This window comes from Rhincodon typus, chromosome 12 (genome assembly GCF_021869965.1).
Source record: "Rhincodon typus isolate 14 chromosome 12, sRhiTyp1.1, whole genome shotgun sequence".
Taxonomy (NCBI): Eukaryota; Metazoa; Chordata; class Chondrichthyes; order Orectolobiformes; family Rhincodontidae; genus Rhincodon; species Rhincodon typus.
Window position 1 is genome coordinate 68123908 of NC_063343.1, and position 27466 is coordinate 68151373.

At 39.5% G+C, this 27466-nt stretch overlaps 1 protein-coding gene across 1 annotated transcript in view; it reads right to left on the reverse strand.

Annotated features, from left to right (window-relative positions):
• The window catches only part of LOC109912529 (protein diaphanous homolog 1), a 323327-nt gene that overhangs the window by 68721 nt on the left and 227140 nt on the right, over positions 1 to 27466 (reverse strand). Inside the window, exons 17-22 of the mRNA XM_048603507.1 lie at positions 18394 to 18492; positions 17994 to 18088; positions 16657 to 16758; positions 13559 to 13798; positions 8569 to 8698; positions 6552 to 6676 (exon numbers count right to left, since the gene is read on the reverse strand). Coding sequence (XP_048459464.1) covers positions 6552 to 6676; positions 8569 to 8698; positions 13559 to 13798; positions 16657 to 16758; positions 17994 to 18088; positions 18394 to 18492 — 791 coding nt within the window. The remainder of the gene's footprint in view (positions 1 to 6551; positions 6677 to 8568; positions 8699 to 13558; positions 13799 to 16656; positions 16759 to 17993; positions 18089 to 18393; positions 18493 to 27466) is intronic.

A 27466-nucleotide genomic window follows, 5' to 3' on the forward strand; every position in this document is an offset into this window, starting at 1 on the left:
TCAGCCTCCCTCTGTAGGTGAAATGCTCCAAACCCAGCAATAACTTTGCAAATCTTTTCTGAGCCCCTTCAAGTTTAACAACATCTCTCCTATAGCATTAAAAAAACTAGAAGATTACCAAATAGATAGGGAACAAGAACAAGGCATTTAAGAAATGCATAACCTGAATCTGATAGGCTAACATCTTGCATGGCAAACTTCAATACAACTCTAACAGGATCTGGCTCTGAAGAAAAGCCAGTATTTCCACTACAGGCAAGAGCAATCTAAAGCATTCCATCAACTTACAGCACAAAAACAGACCACTTGGTCAAGCTGATATTCTTCAGCTAACCTAACAAATCCTTAATTTCCTTCCACCTCATGTAGCAGTTTCTCCTGAAACATATCTAAGCTATTCATTTCAGCTGGTGGTGGCAAGTTCCACATTCTAATTATTCTCTAGTTAACAAAAGCAATAATTCACCAAGGCTCCTTCGATTGCACCTTCCAGGTCAATGAACTCTACTAACTAGTAGGACAAAGGGAGCAGATACATGGGAACATCACCACCTGCAAGTCGCCCTCCAAATCTCACAACTCCATGATGTGAAACTATGTTGATGGTCCTTCTCTGTTGGTGGGCCAAAATCCTAGAACTCCTCTTTTTCCAGTATTTCAAGGTGGCAGCTCACAAGTAACAAGGGAAGAACAATGAATCTACGCCCTGCCAGTGAAGGTCACATCCCGTGAAAGACTAAAAGTAAAAGCTTCTCTGGAGTTGTCTACTGAATTTATTACCTTTTGTGTATGGTCCCTAGCTCTGATTTCTCTTTGGTAGAAATGTCTGTTTTTCCCCACTCCACACATGCTGCCTGACCTGATTTCTAATATGTTCAGTTTATATTTCTTGATCACATGTTCACATGCCTAGTATAAATTCCATTACCAAGATTTATCATTTTCCTTTCATTCTCAATCTTTTAAAATGACTCTTCAACTACTCCCAAATCATATCAAACTAACCACTGGAAACATACAACCTATTCCTGAGTATTCTGGCCAAATGCTTGTCTTTGACCAACTTTGTAATTTCATACGTTACATGCTATCTCAAAATGCATTTGTGATCTTTCTTAAATTACATCAATCTTTGCATGACCTCAAAACTCATGATTATTCCTGGAGTCATTTGATCTGATAATTGAAATACAAAAAAAAAACCCTATACTATGCTGGACTTCAAAGCGCAAATAATACTGGTATCTGCGTACCATATTATTCAAGCAAATGTCTCTTTGGCGTCTAGCTCTGAATTTCAGGGAAATATTTGTTGCTCTAAATTTAGCGAGGAAACTGTACTATGTGTTGAATCATTGTAATTCTCTAACAGCCAAACAGATTGGCAAACTTCAAAGTGCTCTGAACTCGACTGATAATTATGCGGTGCTTGGGGCATTATTTTTCCGCTCAGTATAGTCATACAAAATCTTGATTTTTAGCTTTAGAAGTAATTCAGAGCTCGTGATCTGCTGTTTCTCAGTTCACAGTCCCAGGGCTTCCTGATTTTGATCCCCATTCTGCGTTATGCCAGCTGATCTCAGAGCTTCTCTATTTACCCTAATGCATTGGCAGCTCAGATATTGTTACAATGTCTCACATTACAAAGAGTCCTAATTGAAAATATGATCAGGCTTCATTAAGCTAACCAACCTGCTGATACAAATATGCCCAATGTCAATGCAGTAGTATCCTAACAAAGTCAGCACATTCTGACATGTTGACAAAAACAGTCAAAAAAACAAAATCCCACCATGCATAAGATATATTAGCAGTAAAAGCCACAGATTATTTTTCAGGAATAGTTCTCATTTAAACTGTTACACTTAGCATCTCCATCAGTTCCACTCCATGGAGTCATAGTGCATTGTCTCTACTGGTCACCAAGCAACTGTTAATTCTAAACCCATTTTCCAGCACTTGGTCTGTGGCTTTGTATGCTGTGGCATTTCAAGTTTTCACCTAAAAAGTAAAGTTGCCATAGTCTTACTGGACCAAAGGGTTGCTCTCTCATTAGACAAGAGACAACTGGTGGCTTAATCTGAGGGTCACCATGCCTCAGGTCAGGACAGAGGTTGAGAAGGAGAGTTCTTTATGGTAACCTCAGCTGGTGCAGGTAATGAACTTATACTGTTGCATTGCAAACCAGCCGTTCAGCCAACTAACCTAACTGATCCCTAATCTAAGAACACATTGCATATTGCAATGGTTCATATGATATGAGAATTTACACGGGACTTGTTCATACTAAGGGATTCAAAAGATACAGAGATAGGCAGGGGTGAGCCACAAGTCAGGTCAACCATGATCTTATCGATTAGTGGAAAAGTGCCAAATGGCCTACTTTTGCTCTTAATTTGTACATTCTTATGGTTATGTCCTTACTCAGAATTTATTAGAGGAACAAAACAAAACCCACTCAGACACTGAAAAGGTTCACGCATTAGTTTTGAATCATCACATCAGTGCATAGACATGGCAAAGATGCAAATCACGAATGTCAGTCAACATTTCAATTGTGGCACTGTACGGAATCCAGAATTTAAGGGGTAGATCCTATGCGAGATGCAAGGGGGCCAATAAATCTGCTTTGGAGAGATGGTCACACTAAAGAAACATATACACTATGTGTATTCAAGGCAGAGACGGATAGATTTTGAGATACCAAAGATATCAAGGGATATCGGGATGACGTTGGAAAATGGCACTGAAGTAGAAGATCAGCTAAGATCTAGTTGAACAGCATTAAGGGACCAAACTGCCTACTCTTGTACTTATTCATATGTTGCTTATTTTTTTAAGAAAAAAGGCAGAATAAACAAGACAATTATTTATTTTTGGATAAAACAACTTAATAGTATTTACATCTCTGTTGAAAACAAAACATTTGCTTATTTCGCAATATGTTCTGTGCTTCTTCATGAATACATCTCTCACTGCCTGTGTTTTGGCAGCTTCATTTTCAGGAAGGGATATGTGCTAAAACTTTTATTCGCACTCGTCTAATCGAAAGTGCAAAATATGCATTGCAAAATAGTCTTTGGAATGACAGATCTTAATTACAAGTACAAATCATGCTAAGGCATTTTTTTTTTAAAAAAGGTGAACAATTTTCATTCTCATCTGTTTCAAATTACTGTCTCTAGTTAGGAATGGATCTGTAGCAAAACTGGTGGCTAAATTTTTGCCTTCTGAGATGCTAACAGATCGTGTTGTATAATTCAACATTTTCCATTTGTTCTATGTATTTGGCACATTTGTTCGGTTCCTTTTATCTCTACTTTCCAATTCACAGCTGACTCTCTCTCAGATGTGTATTATTCCTGGAATGATGAACTTGGGCCAATAGTGCAGTCTAAAATTAAAGACAGCAGGATCAATAGGACCATTGCAAATTTTCTTAAAAATTAATCACTGTAATTAGTTCATTTTTTGAATTTTCTATCAACATGTCCCAGGAATGGAAAGAAAAACCAAACATGCTGGAGAAACTCAGCAGGTCTTGCAGCATTGGTGGAGAGAAACAATTTAATGTCTGGAGGACAACAAAACTCTACTTTGGAACTGTTCTCACATCTGCTTTAATTTCAGAATCCAGCAGCCACAGTATTTTGCTTTTGTTTCTGTGTCCCATGAATAGAATTTTTTTTCCCCTGGCTGGGAATATAGAAACTGGGAATGCAAACTGAAGGTAAGGAAACAAGGGCAGAGATGAGGAGATGTTTCTTTAAAGAGCTGTGAATTCTTGGCATTCTCTATCCCAGACATTTGTAGCTGTTCCATCGTTGAACATATTTAAGGCTGGAACAGACAGACTTAAGTCTCACAGGGAATCAAGGGATATGTGGAAGAGTTGGGAATGTGGAGTTGAATCATAACTGGCTAAATGAGCTGTAAGGTCTTCTCCCCCTTCTCACTCTTACAGTCCATGAAATCTGCTGGGGGTGGGGAAGAACAAAGAACTGTACAGCATAGGAACAGGTCCTTCGGCCCATCATTCCTGTGCTGACGCCGGATGCCTTTCTAAACTAAAAACCTTTTGACTCTCCATGGTCCATATCCCTCTATTCCCTGTCTATTCATGTATCTGTCAAGATGCCTCTTAAACATTGCTATTGTATTTACTTCCACCACCTCCTCAGGCAGCACATTCCTGGCACTTAGCACCCTCTGTACAAAAGTTTGCCCCTCACATCTCCTTTAAAACTTTCCCCCTTTTACCATAAACTTCCATCCCCTAGTAACTGACATTTCTACCCTGGGAAAAAGACTCCAACTATCTATTCTATCCATTCCTCTCATAATTTTGTAAACCTCTATCAGGTCACCCCTCAGCCTCAGAAGTTCAAGTGAGAACAAACAGAGTTTGTCTACTCTCCCCATTGTTAATAGCCTTCAAACCAGGCAACAAACTAGTAAACCTTTTCTTTACCTTCTGCAAAGCCTCCACATCCTTCTAGTAGCGTGGTGACCAGAAAAGTACATAATATTCTAAATGTGGCATAACTAAAGTTCTATACAGTTGCAACATGACTTGCCAATTTTTATACACTACACCATGTTTGATAAGGGCAAGCATGCCGTACGTCATCTTGATGACCATATCCACTTGTGTTGCCAATTTCAGGGAACTGTGGACCTATATGGACAGATATTTAATGCTTCTAGATATTCTGTCATTTACTGTATACTTCCCTCCTGCATTTTGCCTCCCACAAAATGCATCATCTCACATTTGTTTCGATTAAATTCCATCTGCCATTTCTTCACCCAAGTCTCCAGCCTATCTAAATCCTTCTGTATCCTCTGGCAATCCTCTTCATTAACACCGCTGGTCACAGATCTCCAGTCAGAAAAACACCATTCCACCATTGCGCTCTGTCTTTTATGACCAAGCTAGTTGTATCCATTTTACCAGTTCACCACGGATCCCACATGACTCCACCTTTTGTGTCAGCCTGCTATGAGGGACCTCATCAAAATTCTTAGTAACATCAATGTAGACGACATCCACTGCTCAGTCCTCATCAATCATCTTTGTCACTTCCTCAAAAACTCAATCAAATTTGAGACACGACTGTCCCCATACAAAGCCATACTGCCTGTCATCAAATAAATCCATATTTTTCCAAATGTGAATAAATCCTTTCCCTAAGAATGTCCTCCAATATTTTACCTACCACTGTTGTAAGGCTCACTCGTATATAATTTCCCAGATTAACACTGTTGCCCTTCTTAAACAAAAGAACGACACGGGTTATTCTCCAGTCTTCTGAGACCTTGCCCTTGAATAAAGAGGTTAAAAAGATTTTGTACCAGACCCCAGCAATTTCCTCACACGAGTCCGTCAGTATTCTCGATAGATCCCAACAGGTGCTGGGGGCTTGTGTACCTTTATGTTTTTCAAAGTGTGTTTCAGATTTGTGTCATTTGAAGAAATGTTTACCAATATAAGTACTAAGTGGACTAGCTCTGATTTTAAAATTATGCCTTTTGATCTGCATTTCCTCCAGAAACAACAGGGTAATCATAGAGAAGCATTCACTTTAACAATGTAAAGATCTAAGACAGATTATTCTCCAACCTCCTCAACACAGTATGAATACTTCATACCACAGTACTCATATATTTCTGCATTAAGTGCTTATTGACTTTTTTCCCCATCTGCCAATTAGCTTTCAGTCAATCTATTTAATTCAAGCTGTTGGAAACCATAAGTCACCAAATCAACAGTATGAGAACAATTTCTACACAGCAGCAACTCACCAAGGCTCCATTGATAGTTCCTTCCAAACCCGCATCCTCTATGACCCAGAAAGATGATACTAGCAGATGCACAGGAACATCACCACATGCAAGCTCCCTTTCAAAGTACACATCATCATGTTTGTTCACTATCATGGATCAAAATACTTGAGCTCCCTTCTTTAACAGCATTGTGGGTGCGCTTGTGCTATACGGACTACACTGGCAAAAGAAGGCAGTTTACCATCACCTTCTCAAGGACATTTGGGAATTGACAATAAATGCTAGGTTACCACCTTACAAGTCCATGATCTGCAAAAGAATTTTTCAAAATTATATCATTATTCCTTCACTGTCACTTGCTAATTACTTGAACTTCCTCCCTAACAAGTATGCCTTTACCATATGCATTGCACTAGTTCAAAGGAGGTAGCTCATCACTACCTTTTCTCAAGGGCAATTAGGAATGGATAATAAATGTTGGTCAATGCAGCAACATGCACGTTGCATGAAAGAAATAAAAAAATCAGTATTTCTATAGGTTTTACAATTAGCATTACTGTAATATTGACAATGACAAAAATGGTTCATGCTGAATAGAGAAACTGGAACAATATTAGTCTGCACTCTTTTTACATTTCAAGAATTCTTTTCAAATATCTACTTTGTTAAACATATGAAGGAAGATTGGCAGGCAATGGGTAATATCAATATAAATAAAATACAAATAATAGATTTTAATTTAACTAAACAAAGTGAAAGGATATGGTCATTTTCTCTACAAACTTGTCTTGATCGTTATTGGTTTGTGGGAACGTGCTGATGTCTTTTTCCAAAGTGGCAATCTGTTTCCCCATTTGTTCTAGGTTCTTCTGTAACATTTCTGCAGAAACTGTAAAGAACACAAAAAATGTCAACTATTTCAGCATTGTCTTCTTCAGTTTCTTCACAATTTCTTCAATTTGCACTGCATGGATCAACAGGAACCAAGGTAAACTGTGTGGAACTGGATGATCTGAGCAAGCTCAGCAGTGGTGACTATATCAGATCTCAAAAAGGGAATCAGCGCTATATCCAAATTACCACTCAATGGATTTTGCTGAAAACTATACAAGGGCATAGATTGCACAAAGAAAAGCTTAGATTCAACTTCAAGCCTGAAAAACTTGTTAATTGTGACCACTCAGTTTCACATATAAAGAATGGACATTTAGATGTGGCACCATAAAGCTATAAAGTTTCTGTACATGCATCATATGAAAGTTATTTTTCAGCACGTCTATGTACATGTACCACAATGCAAAAGTAACTGGACAGTGATCAGAGTGCTGATTTATCCTGGCTCTAGTCCAGTAGTGAGGGGGAAGATAAAGGCGGTGGATAAATGAATACATCTGGACCCTTCCTATTACTCATCTACATATTGCATCTTGATGATATTATATGAAAGAAATTCCACATGCATATTGGCAATAGGCAATTCGATCTCACCATCACCTCTGTCAATCTCTTCACTCCCTCTGAATCGTCACACTGCATCTGACAATCCCATTGTGCATCATTGATAGACATGTCATTCGGTGCCTGAATAGTATGTTTTGGAATTCCTTCTATACACTTTTAAAATATGCCATAAATCTTGACTCTGACTAAACTATTGGTCATCTGTCCTAATATCTCTCAGGTGGCTTGGCATCAACTATTGTTCAATAATATTCCTCTGAAGTGTCAAGGTGCTTTACTACATTCAAGGCATGATATAAGTGTTAAGCTCCTGTTGTTAAAAACACAATGCCAGAAAGAGGTTAATTTTTCATGGAAGACAAACAGGAGGCTGGAAGAACACAGCAGGCCAGGTGGCATCTGGGGGAAAGGAGCAGTTAACGTTTCGGGTATTACCCTCTTTAGTCCTGAATAAGGGGGGGACCCGAAACGTTGACTGCTCCTTTCCTTCAGATGCTGCCTGGCCTCCTGTGTTCTTCCAGCCTCCAGTTTGTCTACCTTGGATTCCAGCATCTACAGTTTTTTTTTGTCTCTAACTAATTTTTCATGGAACGGAGTGGCCTTACAGAACATTCACTTGTGCAATTTTTCTAATTGTGCAATTTTTCTAATTGGCACAGTAATTCAGCTTCTCTCAGGTTGTGGATATTTCTAATCATGATGCTTCATGTAACACGTGGGGCAGGCTTGATAACTAGAAGGCATTTGTCTGCCTATAATTTTTATATTTGTATCTCCAGCATATTTCTTTTTCATTTTTAACTGCAATATTTCCCCATTCAGTTAACATAAAATGCCTCAAAAGGGTTAAGGCAAACATTGCATGCTGAAGCTGTGAAAGCTTTTGATGGAACCACAGTGAGCCCTAGTGATGATAAATTTTATTACGAAATGGATAAATCTTAAACCAGGATTCTGTTTACTAACTGAAGCATGCACAAATCCCTGTGGGTATACAATTCCAGGCAGGCAGCCATACCCGTCTAATATTAGAAGGTTTGCATCAGTCTTAAATTATTTGTTTCTTTTAATGCAATCATGTATTTTATTGCACATTAGAGAAACCAAAAATCATTGCACAATTCCTGCATTGCAAAACAAATTGAATGCTAGAGGCAGAGCTTGAAATGTTAAGTAGGTCAGTGGCAGAGAGAAGCGCTGTACCAGTTCTAATCAATGGCTGCACACTTTACAAGAGAATTAATAGATGATGAGTGTAGTATTTTCCAACTCCTACTATCTAGGCCATTCTCTTTATTTAAAGTTTAATAATTCCTTTACCTCGGCTTGCTTTTTCCACATGGTTTAGCTCTTCTGTGAAGTGAATAATTTCAGGGTACTGTTCTTCACACATTTCTGCTATAAAGTGCATAAGTGTCATCTTCTGATCGGTGGATTTTGTATCTTTTAACTGTTAGGAAAAAGAATTTTAATGAATGAATAAAAAAACATTTTAAAATAAATATCCAGAAGAACCAAATGTACTTATATCTGTAGAGGTTTTGCTTTTGAAAAATAAAAATTCAGGGGCATTGAACCCTGGTTGTCATACAGTTCTAAAGGTGCTGGACTCCTTCAAGTGCTTTGGTGAATCGCCCAATCTTCATCATGACACATTGGGCAAAGATGAATTGGCAGCCCATTTTATACCTCCCTTACCAATTACTGTTGACGTGAATGGAAAATAAAACTGGGGGAGATACAACTCAAGCTACAAATTCAGTGCAGTCGGTTTACATTACCACATTGAATCAATATTACTTTCAGTGAGTCAAAATAGTCCAAATGATCACTAGCTCCAGCTGCCATTTTGCTACCATTGCAGAACAACTACTGGATCTGCCTACTCTATTCTTTCTTTAATTCAGTGGTATAGAGATCTACTCATACTACCATAATAAAAACAAACTGCTGGAAAGCCTCAGCAAGTCCACCAGCATTTGTGGGAACAGAAACAGAGTTAACTTTTTGTGGGAGCGTGGGGAGAACAGTAATCAGATGCAAGAAAAGGGAAAGTGAGGAAAAGTTAGAGGGCAAGAAAGATTAAATATCGAAATATGGGGAAAAAAGTGAAGGGTATGGTAATAGTAGAGGTAAAGAAACAAAACATTGGTTCAGAGTGGGAGTTATCGAAAAACAAATTCCAGATCTGTCTGAAAGCAAGCCATTTCATTTTAGGGGAGGCGATGGCCTAGTGGTATCATTGCTAGACTACTAATCCGGAGATCCAGGTAATGTTCTGGGTTCGAATCCCACCATAGATGATGATGGAATGTGAATTCAATAAATATCTGGAACTAAAAGTCTAATTAGGACCATGAAACTGTTGTCAATTGCTGGAAAAACTCATCTGGTTCACAAATTCCCTTTAGAAAAGCAAACTGCCATCCTTACCTGATCTGACCTACATAGGACTCTAAACCCACAGCAACATGGGTGATTCTCAACTACTTTCTGGGCAGTTAGGGATGGGCAATGATTGCTGGCCTAGCCAGCCACACCCACACCCTGGGAATGAATACAAAAAAAACAAAATAAGATATAAGTGACACTTTAGGAAATAAAATCAAACTAAAAGAGAGAGTTCACGGTTATGAAATTGTTGAACTCCATATTAAACCCAGAGGTTGTAAAGTGTTCATTTGGAAAACGGGGTGTTCTTCCAGCTTGCTTTGAGATTCAATGGAATACTGCTACAGGCCAAGGACAGAAAAGTGAGCATGAGAATACGATGATAAATCAAAATGGCAAATGACCTGAAGGTCTGGGTCATGCTTGTGGACTGAGTGACAGTGTTCCTTCATAACAGCTTGATTGAAATCAGAGAATTCATCCCAGATCAGAAACTGGCAGCACAGTGGCTCAGTGGTTAGCACTGCTGCCTCACAGCACCAGGGACCTGGGTTCGATTCCACCCTCGGGTGACTGTCTGTGTGGAGTTTGCACATTCTCCCGGTCTCTGTGTGGGTTTCCTCTGGGTGCTCCGGTTTCCTCCCACAGTCCAAAGATGTGCAGGCTAGGTGGACTGGCCATGCTAAATTGCCCGTATTGTTCAGGGATGTGTAGATTAGGTGGATTATCGGGATCAGTCTGGGTGGGATGCACTGAGAGTTGGTGTGGACTTGTTAGGCTGAAGGGCCTGTTTCCACACTGTAGGGATTCTATGAGAAACTGATTCCAGCTCCCTACCAGACTACATGGCTCAGTTCAACACAGTTCACATCATAAACCAAACCATAACATAATGTTGCTGAGTGCAGTTAAAAAAAAATGCAGGCACTTCTGATTATAGGTATTGAAAATACATTGCTAATTTGACCAGAAATACATCATTATGCTATTGCAATGCAAGTTGTCTAATAATAGGTGCAACAGCCAAATGTTTTGCTAAAGAAACTCTGGAGAATTGATTTTTAAAATAAAAATTGTTTATGGGATGTGGGGATCACTAGCTAGACAACTATTTATAGCTCATCCAAACTGCCTTCTGAAAGTGGTTGTGAGCTGCCTTCCTGAACTGCTGCAGTCCTTGAGATTTTGACCCAGTAACAACCAAGAAACAGCGATATAGTTCTAAGATCAGAATGGCATGTGGCTTGGAGGAGAACTTGGTGGTGTTGGTATTCCCATGCATCTTCTGTCCTTGTCCTCCAGGTGGTAGAGATTGCAGGTTTGGAAGGTATAATCAAGGAAGGTAAGTAAATGCGATGGTTTTTAGCAGTGAGCAAATCAGCAGCATGGCTAGGGATAGGTACCAAAGCAAATGTATTGTGGAAAAGAGCCCAAAGATTTCATTGCTGATCACTCTTTGGGAAATGAAGAAGAAATTTCTGCATAATAATTGGGTGAGGACAAGATCAAGGTTGGTTGCTATGATCTTTCTCCTTCCCAAGGTGCTCCAGCTTGACTTTCATTTTTTAGGAATATATTGAGGCAGAACCAACACCTATCATACTGTAATCCCATTCAAAGCATGACAGAAATGGGGAAAATGGCAAAAAGCAAAGCATTAAAACAAAATTTGTGAAATATGTGAAGAAACATCAGATTCACATTTTCAAATAACTTCAAAGACTTGTACTTCCTTTTAAAGTTGTCATGCCATCGATTGTTTCCAATAGAGATATGGTGATCTGTTCCCAGAATTTTCCTCTTCTGCCTCAGCTGGCTGCTTGTCTACTTGTATGAGTGTAAGGGAGTTGGGGGAGGGGGTGGCATGGGGGATTAAAATGGGCTATTCGACAAACCTTGATAGCCTTCATTTAATCAATAAATTATAAGCAAAGTATTGCAAAGCAATTATAATGATAGGCTCTTTGCATATTTCCTGGACAATTCTGCTGAGTAGGACTAATTCAATTCAATACTGCTACTGATTTGCTGTCTGCTATAAGCCATTGGGGCAACATCACATTTACTTTCCGAGTACCTCATCAACGCTTCTTCAATCATACCTTCCAAACCTGTAATCTCTACCACCCAGAGAACAACGGCAGTATATCAGTAATATTTAGCATTACTGATCTGCATTTTGTAACATTTCTGTCCTGTGCTCCAAACAGAAATCACTAACTTTACTTCAAAGAACTTGTTCATTATTTTGTTAGTGACTCTATAACTTAAATACACATAGCGCATTTGATTATGCCATTGTTTCTTAGAGCAGTAATTTTAACACATTTACAGAGATAAAAACAAATGAGTGCTTACAGAAAAAAGTCACAGACAGTAAAGTTATTCTTCTTATAGCAAAGGCAATTAACAGTGGAATTGATAGAAATGTTTAAATTTGTATAAATAAAGAGAAATTGTTTCCACTGGCTGAAGGATGCATAACCAAAGGGCAAAAATTTCAGTGTGATTGGCAAAAGAACCAAAGACATCAGGAGGAGAACGTGCTTTACTGAACATGTGCTTAGGACTCAGAAAAGTTGATTGGGAAAATCTGTTCCTATGATGGAAAGGTGAAGAACAACAGGGCACAGATTTAAGATAAGTGACAAAAGAATGCAAAGACAACGAGAAATAAGTGAATGGTTAGAATCTGGAATTCACTGCTTTGAGAGTGCAATGGAAGAAGATTCAACTGAGATTTAATGGAGAATTGGGTTATTATCTGAAAAGGAAGACTGTGTAGGGCAACTGGGAAAAGTGCTGGGACTAGGTAAACTGCTCCTTTGCAGAGTCAGCACAGATATGACAGGAAGAATGGCCTCTCTTTTTGGGCTTCAACCATAATGTGATTAAGTGATAGGGGCTGGTTAGCTTAGTTGGCTGGCCAGCTGATTTGCAGCACAGAATGACACCAACAGTATGGGTTCAATTTCCATACCAGCTGAGGTTACCATGAATTAAATTCCTTGTCAACCTTCCCCTCGCCTGAGGTGTGGTCACCCTCAGGTCAAACCACCACCGGTTGTCTCTTTCCAATCAAAGAATAACTGTATGGTCTAGAAGCAACCTCATCTTTACTTTGATTCAGTCATAAAACAGACAAAACAGCGTGAAATGACAACTGCCGACTAACCTGAATGCACTGTATGATCCTATTAACATTGCTAGTGAGGTGTCCTTTACAATTCAGGCGTTGAGCTGCTGTTGTGTAATGTTGTGAAGCATGACAAATATCCAAAATGGGTCCTGCAAGATTTGCAGGATTCCAACTTTAATAGGTCATTCTGCTGTTTGCATTTTCCGTGTGCTGGACACCTGTTCTATATTTAGAGCTAGGTATTACTACTCATGACTGGATCACTTTATTACATTAGGTTTTAGCCATAGCTCAGCACCGGTACTTTTATCTGTGTCAAACAGTTGCTGGTCAAGTCCCACACCAGATACTTGAGCACAAAATTTAGGCTGACACTCCTGTAGAGTACTGAGGGAACTCTTCAGTATTAGATGTATTATATCCTGGACGTGCATTCAATTGAAGCCTTAACTATTCACTTACGAGCTTTTAAAAGCTTCTAAAATGGCTCCATTCCCAAGAAAAGCATGTGAGCCCTCTGTGAGGACCTGGTCAATACATACATCTTAAATTACATCACTGCCAAACCAGATTAGCCGGTCATTACCACATGTTTGGCTTGTGGGAGTTTCCTGTACGTAAACTGGCTGCTGTATTTCCTAAATCAGCTCAGTGACTACACTTTAAAAACTCTTCTTTCCTGTAAGCATTCTGAGAATGGTTGAGATTCTGAAAGGCAGTTTACAAATACAAGTCAGCAATTCTTTCTAACAACAAATACATTTTGATAGTAGCACTTACTTTACAAAGGAAGCTGATGTTGAACCCAAATGCTCCAGCATTCCGTGATCCTGCGTTCATAAAGTTTCCCACCAACAAGATGATTTCCACTAATTTGGAAAAATTATCACTGCTCCTGACTTCCTCACAGGCTGCCTTCACTGATACGATGTCTGGTTTAAGGTTATTCACCTGCTCTTCAAACTGGAGCAAAAATAGTATTGCGTTCAATCGGGGTCTCAGACGGGTCACAGAACTGATCTGCAATTGAAAAGGCCAAAAATGATTAACTGTGACCAAGAAGCAAACCAGGAAAGTATGATAGTATCACATCTTTGTTATAGAACGAAGCAGTTGTAATCCTGAGTCTTGTGCACAGATTTAGACTCAAAATCAGTGCAGCATTAAGAAAATGCTGCCGTAGTAGGGGTGTGACCTTTGAATGTATTCTCCCTTGGCCCTTTAAGGTAGATACTCAAGATCCGAAGGTCACTCCTTTGAACTGCAGCAGGGCAGTTCTCCTCAGTGTTCTGGTCATTACCTAACCTTCAGTTAACATCAAACAATGAACAGACTATCTGGCACATTCTCAAAAGTATTTAGATTGTTTACAAAGTGCTTTGATATTACGAAAGTTGCTACATATATGAGAGTTCAGTCTTCTCAAGCATCACAGTCTGGTTTGTACCTCAATAATCATGGATTTTTAAAACCTTCATTGGTTATGAAGTGTTTGGGAAGTCCCAAGGCTGTACAAGGTGCTTATATAACTCCATGTTCTTTGCTTCATTCTTTCTCCAGTTTTAAAAAGCTGTGCTGAAGGTTTCACCAGGGTTGGTCGTGAGTTAGCCAAAGTTTCCATTCATTTTGATTCAGTAATTCTTACAGGAAAGTACACTCATTAATGTGGGTGAGTACAGGCTTGGGTTCATCTGTACTGCCTCTGATACATGTGGATCTCTGATACATGTGGATGTTTACTGTCCAAAAGGAAAATAAGAAGAATGGCTGAATGGGTAAATTTATGTTGAAAAATCATTTGATGTTGAAAAACTATTCTCATACAACTACTTGTTGACTTATTTTTAATGTGAAGGAAGATGGAGGAGATTAAAGTTGGAACGCTACTCCCAACAGAAGTGTGAGAATAGAAAGTAGTTCACCACCTGCCTTTTAATAGAAATTTGGGATAGGCATAAAATGCTGATCACACTAGCAATTCACACATGCCCTGGACAAATACAAAAATAAACTTTCCTGCAAGGTAGATAACAGCAGTAACAATATGTAGATAGTCAAACTAGGGAAGGGGTCGTACTGGACCTTGTATTGGGGAATAAGCCTGGCCAGATGATCAAAGTTTAGTGGGCAGGGGGTGGAGGGGTTTGCATTTTAGGAACAGTGATCATAATGCCATAAGTTTTAAGACAGTTATGGACAAGGATAAGATTGGTCCTTGGGTGAAAGCGCTAAATTTGTGGAAGGCTAACTACAGCAATATTAGGCAAGAACTGGAGAAATTAGATTGGGGTCGCTGTTTGTAGGTAAATCCATGTTTCAAATACAGGTGTCTTTTAAAGGCTAGTTGATCAGAGTTCAGGCCCAGCATGCTTCTTTGAGGATGGAAGAGAAGGATGGCAGAAGTCAGGAATCCTGGCTGACAAGAGATTTAGAAAGTTTAGCTTAAAAAATGAAAAAAGAAGTATGCATAAGGTTTAGGAAATCAAAATCAGACAAGAACCTTGAGAAACATAAAGGAAACAGTAGAAACATAAAGGAAACAGTAAAGAACTTAAACAAGCCATTAGGTGGGCTAAAAGAGGTCATGAAATACCTATGATAAGTTGGGTTAAAGAGAATCCCAAAGCATATTATACAATTATAAGGAGTAAGAGGGTAGCTAGAGAAACGGTGGGTCCACTCAAGAACAAAGAGAAAATTTATGCCTGGAACCAGACAAAGTGGGTGAGGTCCTTAATAAGTACTTTGCATCAGTATTCAGCAGGAGAAGGATGGTGAGATTAGGCATGGATATGTTGATATTCTAGGGCATGTCAATATTAAGGAGATGAGGAGAATTTATACATAACATTTTCCTTTTTCATAAGAAACAAGGGGTAATGGAGAGAGCCAATCTCTGCTGCATCTTCATGGCAACATTCTGCTTAAATCTTTCCAATGCACAACATGGGTGGAAATCCAAAAACATCAAAAGTTTCCACCAAAGTCCTTTGTTGTGTTGAATCAATGACTCAAACTCTCATGAGCAGACGGTTCAGCCCATCATGACTGTGCCAGTCAACAAAATTTAACTACACTAATTCCATTTTGCAGGTTTTGGCCCATAACCCGGAAGTGAATATCTAATGAAAAGGCATAGTTATCAAGGGAAAACAATTTACAATATTAATGTAATTCAAGGCAACATTAGGGTGAGGTAAAAAGCAAAGTACTAAAATGTGATCAACTGGAAGTTAAGTCCCACAGTGCTTCAAAAAATCTAATGTCAGATCTCTGAACCAGTTCTGCTGGATGCAATTCAAATACTATACCAAGAAATCAAATGTAATTTTCTTTGACAATAATCAGTGAGTATCACCCTTCAGTGACACAGTAATGTACAATAAATAGCATTCACAGACTGGTTTCCTTGTCACAATCATTTTCTGCAAATTAAGCCTCTTTTAACATTTAATGCCAGCTCATGGACATATTCCATTATTATCTTTGCATTGATTGTAAGAGGCTTTGAGTGGCTGTAAATACAGAACATTTGGTGTGACTCAATAGTTAGATTACTTACCAGAATGCAAATCACGCTAAAGGCAAGAGATGTGACAGTATGAGAGGTAGCCTCATTAACTGGTGGGCTACATGTTGATTGGAGCATAACTGCAGCTGAGTGTAAAGGCAACTTTGCACAAAATACTGAATAAAACCTAACACATTGTCATCAGCTAGGAGCAATAGCTGGCTTGCAACAGCAATTGCGGTCTCCTAGTTCTGTGTGGTGCTAATCCGAACACAAAATGTGCTGCTCAACAGTGACAAACTGGAGATCATCTTGTCCTGTTTGCTCATACATCTTGGTATTAGCAACAAGCAAAATGAATACATACAATTACTCCAAACTGCTCTGGTTCCGAGAGGTCATCGTATTCATCTTTCAGATCTGCTAAGGCACTCAACTGCTCCTGCTGGGGAAGTTGCTTAATGAGGTTCTGGAAAGAAGATAGATTCCTGTCATTACCCACAATGTTCTAAATATACCAAAGTGCATAAAATTTTATACTGCACTAGGATAACCTAGCACAGTGGCTCAGTGGTTAGCACTGCTGCTTCACAGTGCCAGGGACCCACGTTCAATTCCAGCCTTAGACAACTGTCTGTTGAGTTTGCATGTTCTCCCCATGTCTGCTTGGGTTTCTGTCAGGTGCTCAGGTTTCCTTCCACAGTCCAAAGATGTGCAAGTTAGGTGGATTAGCTATATTAAATTCTCAGTAGTGTTCAGGGTTGTGTAGGTTACGTGCGTAGGCCATGGGAAATGCAGGGAAAGGGGGATGGATCTGGGTGGGATGCTCTTCAGAGGGTCTGTGTGGACTCGTTGGGCTGGGTGGCCTGTTTTCACATTGTGGGGATTCTATGAACCATGGCCACTGACCAGCATATAACCATTAGTACATTCTAGTTATTATGTTATTGTACAGGAAAAATGTTCCATTGGCTGAAGCCCTACACTGTGGAGAGAGGCCGTTCAACCCATCGTGTCCACATTGTCCCTCCAAGGAGCATCCAGTTCAGACCCACCCACCTTACCGTATCCCCTTAACCCTACATTTCCCATGGCCAATCCACCTAATCTGCACATTTTTGGACTGTGGGAGGAAACCAAAACACCCGGGGGAAACCCACGCAGACATGAGGAGAATGTGCAAACCCCACACAGACAGTTGCCCGAGGAAGGAATCAAATCTGGGTACCTGGCGCTGAGGCAGCATTGCTAACCACTGAGCCACCGTGCCACCCCATAAGTCACAAAAGATGATGTTGTGATTTTTGGAGGCCAATCATTTAACTGACAGGACATTGTTACTCATGTTCAGCATGCCATGTACAACCATCTTTAGCTGCTTCATCAACATTTGGGGCTTACAACTGACTAGAAGGTATAACTGGTCCAAACATGTAAATACTTTGGCTATCAGAGCAGACCAGGTGCTCAGAATTCTGTGGTGAATAGATTAGCTTGTAACTCTCTAAACTTTGCCCATCATCTTACAAAGGGTAAATTTAGAATATGATGGAATATCCTCCATTTACCAGCCCCAGTAAGTGCAGTACCAACAACACTTGGGAAAATGCTACATCATTGTTTTTGTTAGATACTTTCCACCCAACTGACTTTTAATACAGAAGATAAATAAGAGCTACAAAGCAGATTAAAGGAAAAACTTGCCTGGATCAATGATTCAGTCAGAATCTTTTCATCCACTTCAAGAATTGCTTTTTTGATTTGATTGTATGACAAACGGAAAGAACCCAAGAAGATAGCTATATGAAACAAACAAAATCCATAGATACAATAGAATTCATGTGCAGATTTAGCTCAAACCAGTTTAAGCAGAAAATAGCTTGATGACTTAAAACCAGCCTACTTAAGATGCATTTCCAGCAGTTTACTCATCACAGCCAACGATTCTAATGGTTATTTTGTAAGCCTATTATCGAGCTTTGATGCTTTTGTTTTGACACTGAATAAAGCTATTGATGTTATGCTGGAGAGACAAAAGGTGGATTAGACTCATCCATATCACTATATTCCAAAAGATACTTCAACATTCCCTCAAAATACTTACATAGATTCTGAGCTGCTTTACCATCCAACACCTTTAGCTCCTTAACTTTCTTCTTCTGTGCTGTTTTCTTATCATCCATGTCTTGTTGTTCCTTCTTAGCTGTGGACAAACATATGGAACATTATTTTCTTTTGATGTTTAATGGTTAAAGCCTAACAATAAAACATTAGGATCCAATAGATTTAATTTTTTGATCTAGAGTGCAAATGTACTTTAATGATCTATTGACAATCAAGGTGGAACACAAACCAAACTGAACAGATGTACAGATTTGAAGAAGTTGGGACCAGTAACAAGACATTCAAGTGTAAAATTTTACCGATGGCATGATTAAGACAAAAAAGTAGCTAGAAGCACTAAAAGGAAGTAGAATACCCTTTTATATTTTATGCATACCCTACTTTTCTCATCTCTGGTGACTGCCTTGAAACCAACATCTATTTCAAGGCCACCGACTCCCATAGCTACCTAGATGACACCTCCTCTCACCCACCTTCCTGCAAGAATGTGATCCCTACTCCCAATTCCTCCATTGCATCGGCTCCCAAGATGGGGCGTTCCACTCCTGAACATCCCAGATGTCCTCTTATTTCAAGGACCGCAACATCCCCATTTCCGTGGTTGAAAATGCTCTTGACCGCATCTCTTGCATTTCCCACTCCTCTGCCCTCACATCCCCACAAAAACAAAGACAGAATCTCCCTTGTCCTCATGTATCACTCCACTAACCGCCGTTTCCAATGTATCATTCTCCGCCACCTGCAATCCAACCCCACAACCAAAGAGATATTTCCATCCCCACCCCTATCTGCTTTTCATAGGGACCGCTCTCTCCACAACTCTCTCGTCTGCTCCACACTCGCCACTAGCCCCACTACCCCTGGCACCTTTCCCTGCAACTGCAGGAAGTGCTACTGCTGCCCCTACACCTCCCCCCCTCACCTCCATTCATGGCACCAAAAAACCCTTTCACATCAGATAGAGGTTCCCTGCACATCAATGTGGTCTATTGATGTGGCCTCCTCTACATCGGTGAGACCAAGCGGAGGCTCGGAGACCGCTTTGTAGAGCACCTGCGCTCTGTTTGCGACAAACGACACCTTCCGGTTGCGAACCATTTCAACTCTTCCTCCAACTCCCCAGCAGTTTTGCCTTGAGGGACAACTGAAGAGACTGGGCCTGTATTCTCCAGTGTGTCAAAGAATGAAAGGTGACCACATTTTAACATGTAAAATTCTAGCAGGACGTGACTGGGTGAGTATAGATAGGCTATACTCCCTGGCTGAAGGTATGAAACCATGGACATAATTTCAGAATAAACTGTAGGCCATTTAAGACTGAGATAAGGAGGAATTTCTTCACTCAGAGGGTGGTGAACATTTTGAATTCTCTACCTCAGAAGGTTGTAGAAAATTCAATCATTGAGCATGATCGGGAGAGAAATTGATAGATTCCTGGATTCTAATGATATTAAGGGCTGTGGAGGTGGTGCATGAAAGTGATGTTAAGGTAAATAATTAACCATGATATGATTAAATCACAGAGCAGGCTCAATGTGCTGAATGATCTACTCTTGATCCTAAATTCCAAAGTAGGTTCGTGAGCACAGGGTGATAAGTTAAGGAAACATGCAGTGGTTTACAAATATGTCAAGTTTACTCCATACAGAATATGGAAAACCCAACTGTAATACATTGGTACCGTTGGGCTTTGAGTCATGAATCATGGTTTCAGAGGCAGATGAGGTGAGACATTACTGAATGTCAAAAGAACTATATTTTGAGTAAGATGTAAACTGAAGTCCTGTTTACCTTCTCAAGATATCTTAGGGTACTACATTGAACCAAACCAGATTTCTCTGCTGGCTGCCATTTTATACTCAACCAATATCACTAAAATACATGATTTGGTCAGCATTAATTGCTTCCCATTGTCATATTTCCCATTTTAAACAGAAAGTACACTTCAAAATTACCTCTTTCTCTGTACACTCCTCTACAATGTTCCAACATCATGAAAGGCATTACAGAAATGTAATTTTTACCAGTAAAATCACTATACCGACATCTGATAGCCCATTAAGTCTAAAATAAATGAATTAAGCATTAGCCTGAACAATCAGAATGCTAAAGTGAAATGGTGAAGAAAGTCACATCAGAGGCTGCGCTTAAGGAGGCAGGAGCCAACAATTCAGTTATGATCATAAGATGAAGTAGTTAAGTGCACAGAGGTTTTCCTTTTTACCTAAATAGGAATGAACTGCATTAGCTGAAATAACTGCCAATCTTCATGCTCTCCCCACATGATAGCGAACATAGATTTAAAATCACCATCTAACTCAGATGCTTCATAATATTTCATCCCATTTTTAAGGGAAGCGTTTTATCAGAATGCATTTCCTAACGGTGCTTTTAGTTGCACCTAAACTGCAGGTCTTCACCAGGTAGTTCACCACTAGCTTCTCAAAGGAAGTCAGGAATTAGCAGCAAATGCAGGAATGACACATATACCCACTGTCATCAAATACTATAAGAAACTTTGAGGCAACATCATTAATTTTCATAAAGAAGGAACTATGGTTTAGAACCAATCAGCTTTGTTGGATATGTAGGTCTGGCAAGATAACAGTGGACTGGAAAAAAAGAGAAAAAGGAAATTATATAAACTGGAGCCTTTCACATTCCAGGATGCAAGCAGGCATAGTGAGGTATCTGATAGAAATTCACAACACAGGTCAAGTTTATTCAACCCATCATGTCTGCACTGGCCAAAAACACGTTATCCAGCCTAATTCTATTTTCTAGTTCTTGGTCCACAGTTTTGTAGGTTATAGCACTTCAAACGTTTTCCCAGGTACCTTGGAAAATCAATTAGAATGGCCTGGACCTATGTTGTTATTGTTACTTTTAACTAGGGAGAAGTATACCTTCTCAGCACAGGTTGAAAGAAAAAGTAAAAGCCGAATTCAATGAACTGTAATCCTACATGAGAAATTTTTAAAAATCTTTAAATCTGAACAACATTGCAAAAATATTGTGGGTGTGTTGACCACATTACATAACCTTCTGGTCCCAGTAATTTTCTTTCAATTCCAACACTAGATGCTCAATGCTGTTTCATGAAGCTGACATGTTAAACTATTGCATATCACTTGGTTCAATATTGAAGATTCAGTTCACTGCTCCTTACTGAAGGAGAACTGAATGTGTTTCATCACAAACTAAATTACACTCTTTTTTCTTTCAATATTACAGAAGCAAACAGCTTTTCCAGAGAAGGCCCAAGGACAAATGGGCATTCATCCATGCAAACTGAGCCTGTACTTGTATTAGAAGTGGAACAATTATGGGCAGATGCTCCCGGCACCAGAATTACTTGCAGCACTGCAATGCAGTGCGTGGAGTTTCAAGTGGGTGGCTCGTGGTCTAGAGGTATGATTCTCGCTTCGGGTTGATTAGAGGGTGCGAGGGGTCCCGGGTTAAAATCCCGGATGAGCCTTTGTTACAGGGGTGGCACGGTGGCTTAATGGTTAGCACTGCTGCTTCACAGCGCCAGGGGCCCGGGTTCAATTCCACCCTTGGTTGACTGTCTGTGCGGAGTTTGCACATTCTCCCCGTGTCTGCGTGGGTTTCCTCCCACAGTCCAAGGATGTGCAGGCTAGGTGGACTGGCTATGCTAAATTGCCCATAGTATTCAGAGAAGTGTAGATTAGGTGGGTTATAGGGAGATGGGTCTGGGTGGGATGCTCTGAGGGTCAATGTGGACTTGTTGGGCCGAAAGGCCTATTTTCACACTGTAGGATTCTAAGAAATCTTACTTCAATGTCCAAATTACTTTAATGCAGTTGAAAATTAGACCACAGTTTCACCCAGTCCCAAAGCTAAGATCTTATGTTTCAACTTTATCCCAATCGTCAACCTTTAGGAATTGCAAGCACTTATTCTCATTTTCAAAAGCAAAGAGGACTTGTACCCAACAAAATGTTGGAATAATGTGAAGAAAGAAGATCTTGTATTTACGTGGCATCTTGCACAACCTCATGATGTCCCAAAAAGCTCTGTAATGGAGTAAATACTTTTGAGTGCATTATGTTTACATTAAACCTCTTTTCCGAAAACATACCTCCTTCAAATTTTTGATATTCTCTTACGTGGCTTGATGACAACGTTTATTTGGTATTACTCCCTGTGAAGGGATTTTGGATGGTTTACAAAATTAGCGACATCATATAAACACAAGTGCTTGTTACTCATGTAAGAAATTTGCAGTTTAGTCCCACAAATACACAAGTAATAATGAGCAGATAATATCTTTTTATTGATGTTGGTTGAGAGGTAAATATGGTTCAGGACACCAGCAAAAACTCATTTGTTTTCAAAATACCACCTAAATTCCCTCAAAGCTGCACAGTTATGCAGAGGTTCCACAAATGCCAATTGGTGGTATGATGAATTGGCTTCCAATTCCAGACCTCTGAGGTCCATGCAGCAGAAAAAATAACTGGAGTGGAATGCTGAATTGCATCATAGGATATGTTATGGATACCAGAGGCAGCAGTTATATATCGTATTCAATACAGCACACCTATGAAAGTATGTGCTGCACTAAAATTACCAGCCGAGAGTTTGTGCAAGCTTCCAGAGTGGAAGTTAAACCAAAATCTTCTGCATGTGGAGTAGAAGTTCTATTTTGAGATACAACTGAGAGCTTCTGTTGAACACTGTTGAGCCAATGGTGGACCAATTTTAATCTCAGACTCATACAAAAGGCAATGGTTATTTTTCCCCATGATGCTCTTCCTGGCTCTTTGAAAGGGTGGGAGTGATTCCCACTCCTGCGCCATTTCCCCAAAGCTCTTCAAATATTTATCCCCTTCCCTTTTGCAAGTATTTCATTATATTTTCAGGCAGTGCATTCCAGATTATAACTCACCGCATTAAAAAAAAATTCTCATCTTGCTTCTGGTTGATTTACCTTAAATCTGTACCCACTGGGTATCAATCTGGATGCCATCAGATCGTTAACCTAATTTCCATGTGCTCAATCAAAATACTTCAGAGTTTTGAACAACTCAATTAAACTTTACTTTGAACCTTCTCTGCTCGAAAGAAAAGAATCCCAGCTTCATCAGTCTCCCCACAAGCCCTTTGTTTCTTATACCATTTTAGTAGAATCCTCTCTGAACTCTCTCTAAGGTTTTGATATCTTTCCTAAACTATGGAGCACAGAATTGAATATAATGCCCCAGTCATGGCCTATCCTGTGAGTTATAAAGGTTCAGCTTAACTTCCCTGCTTTGTTGCTCTTTGCCTGTACTTATAAACCAAATATCCTGTCTGTTTTAAAAACAGTCTGTGCTTAATTAGCTGATCTCATCAGACAGGATGCTGGTAGTGGCATTATAATTGGCCTCAGAGCTCTTGAATTGGAGACAAGCCAAACTGAAATCAAACTGATACATTGGGTTCCTGCTCTAGTTCATGATCTAATGAGTCCTTCTGGAAAAAGCATCCGCTGTGGCCTAAATCACATTTGGGTGAAATATCCTCCCCCGTTCCTTGCACCCTCATCTGATGTCAAAGTTTACTAAAGCACATTTTTGAGGCTCAAGTCAGGAATACCTGTCAGTCAATGTCATTGGAATAAAATCCCTTTGAGACTTGGTGATTTCAGATGACAGAAAAGAATCAGAGACCATCTGTGCTATGATACAGGCCACCAGTTTAACCTGAAGTGATTAACGAAATACTTGTTTCACTTTCAGTTTTCATTAGCATTCCCATCACTAGCAGAACCTTTTTAATGAGGTCCCAGGCATTCAGTATCTGTACTTTCCATTTGTCATCTCGACAACGAACATTCCTGCTTATTTGTTTTATCTGTTTTCCACCTACATGTATGAGCAGTAATGAATGCTTTCTGTCCATGTACAAAATCTGTTAAGCATTTGGACTACTTTAAATGAATTATGGTTCAGCTAAAGGCGCTTAAAGAAAGGACTTGCAATAATGTTGATGAATTTAACCCTGTGCAAATAGAAAGAAATTATGCCTTAGAAATTTGCGTATCACATCAAGATGCCTTTCTCTCCACAGATGTAACTTTTCCACACAGGTTACTTCCATGAACCCATCCATCAGGGTTTGAGTAATTACTCAATCTTATCTTGCAAAAGCAGTCTTACCTGTCTACACTAAGAGAAAATTCTAACTACTTCCAAACCCCAAACTAATATTGCTTCAAATCCCAAGTCCCAGGTCCCACCGTTTCAACTCCTATCTCTGACATCTCTCACATCTTCTCAACATCCCCTCCAACTCCTCTTTTCCCCATGTTCCACTTTGCAAGACATTGGGAATAATCATCAGAATAAAACATTTTAAAAACAAGATGCATTTGAAATGGTGAAAAATCAAAAACACACAAGTAAAATGTGAAAACTGAAAATGGACAATTTAAATTGAGATTACAACACATCTTCAAGTGCTGTACCTTGCCAACTTGGCAACTGAGATAATTTTCCATGTCTCCACTTCTCAGTCAAGGAAGTCCCCCACTGAGGTGCTGTTGGTTCTCCTGCCCACCTAGCTGATAGTTTCTGCACCTACCGCACCCTCCCTTTCTTCCCTTTCCTCAGCCTCGAATACTGTTGGCCCTGGAATCTGCGGACCGCAAGAAATCAACTAGTAAAGTCTATGTAGAAATGCTCTCTTTCAATCAGCTTAATTTGCTGAGGTTGAACAGGTGCTAGACCAAATTGTCAACGTGCAAGAAACCATAAATAATTGGTAACATTCATAGTATTCCAAATCAGGATTAAATTTAAACAATATGCCTGCATCAAAAGCTCCAATCTCGAAGTGTGACTAATCTGAAGTGTTTTGCACAAAAACACTTCATGATTGCACTGGGAATGCTTTTTATTTGGATCCATCTGCTCTTTCTTTTCACATTGAATGCTTTAATTGAATCATATGGTATATTTTTAAAAAGAAAGCATGGGCCTTGTTGGTAAGTCAGTACCTTATTGCACATACCTAGTTGCTCAGCAAGCAGTTCAATCACATTGCTGTGGGTCTGGAGTCATGTTTAGGCCAGACCAGATAAGGATTGAGTCTTCAGCTTCAGAATCTTCCAACAGTTGGAGTTGAACTTTAAAACGTGTGAAGTGATAAATTTTGGGAGGACTAACAAGGCAAGCGGGCACACAATGAATAGTACAACTCCGGGTAACACTGAAAATTAACAAGACGTTGGTGTGCATGTACACAGATCATTGAAGGAACCGGACAATAGGGTTGGTAAGGTCGCATGTGGGATACTTGTCTTTATTAGTTGAGCATGGAGCACATTAGTGGGGAGATCATCATGCAGCTATATACAATGTTAGTTAGGCCACAGCTGGAGTACAGTATGCAACTCTGGTGGCCACAATATAGGAAGGACGGGAGTGCTCTGTAGTCGGTTCAGAAAAGATTCATCAGGATTTTGGAGTGTTTCAGTAATGAAGAGAGTCTACATAGGTTAGGGCTGTTTGCTTTCAAACAGAGAAGGCTGAAGGGAGACTTGGCTACTTGACTTACCTGAAGTCTACAAAACTATGATGGATATGGATACAGTCTATAGGGATAAACCTTTTCTGTTCAGAGGGCATAGATTTAAGGTAAGTGGAAGGAGGTTTAGAACAGGATTTCACAAGAATTTATTTTACCCAGAGGGTGATGGGAAACTAGAACTCACTGCCTAAAAGGTGGCTGAGGCAACATTCAAAAAGTATTTAGAAGCTTTGAAATACCATAGCACACAAGGCTACAGTCCAAGTGTTGGCAAACTGGAGTAGAGTGGATGGGTGCTTGATGACCAGCACAAATTCAATGGGCAAAAGAGGCTTCTTGCTATGTTGTAATCACTCTATGACTCTAACATGTCAGCAGACAAATTGCAGCTGAGCATAATCCAGTTCTTAACCAAGCTCCTTACATGGCATGTTAAAAACAAAATATTTGCCTGATTCCACTCACCCATCTAGCGAGGGTCAGGGTGATGATGATATCAGCTGCTTGAATGCATTCATTTAGCCCAGGCAACGGGCGAAACTTTGGACTTTCTAGTTTGGAAGACCAAGAATCACAGTAGACAGAGCAGTGATTCACCAAGTAATCTGAACATGAACATTATTTTCCCAACAATTTTAATTATTCAGGGCAACAGTGATCCAATTCTTTGAAAGGCAGAAGATAACAGAGGTTTGAGTTCAATTTTAACATAAAACCGAGTTGACACCATAATGCACAACTATATCATCTGAAATTTAACTCATTCAACTTCTGATTATAGGCCCACATCCCACAAATGAATAGAACAAAAATAGTTGCTGCACTTGCCCACACTCCATTTCAATACAATTTGACGCATACAAAGGTCTTAAGACAAAACTTGAAAGGATACTATATATACATTTTTCTTTTTCTTTCAACCTCTCCTGAACCAAAGAGGACATTACAGATCTGGGCCAGTAATTCATAGATGCTGTTTTTAGGAAAGCCACGGAAAGCCAAAGGACAACAGAAGAAAAGGCATCCTTTCATCAAATTCAAAGAGAATTTATCTTTGTTATGGACAGCATTTTGGATGGATGATATGCAATTAGCTAAAGATCAAAAAATAACCCATATAGTATTTCAGGAGGAGTATTAACAAGAGTCTAATCTGGTCATACTGAGGCTTTTTTCCTTCCTTTCCTCTTTTTAATTAAACTAATGCACATCAGCTATTCAGAATGATAATTTACTCAGATCAAACAGGTCAGAAAAGCACGATTCTAGTTGATTACTATATATCATTCATTAGTCCATGTAGAAGAAAATGTATAAACAGGTCTGCAGACTCGCGGGAACAAAGCTGTTATCTTTATCAAGGCAAAGAAAAAACAATCAATCCATTTCATTACAAAGCCATGTGCAGAAGAACCAAGAAGAGTCACTAGAATTTCAATTCTGTCCTTAATTAATCTTATAGACAAATCGGTCAGAATAATGATACAGAATGCCACAACGAGTAACACAAAATCCAG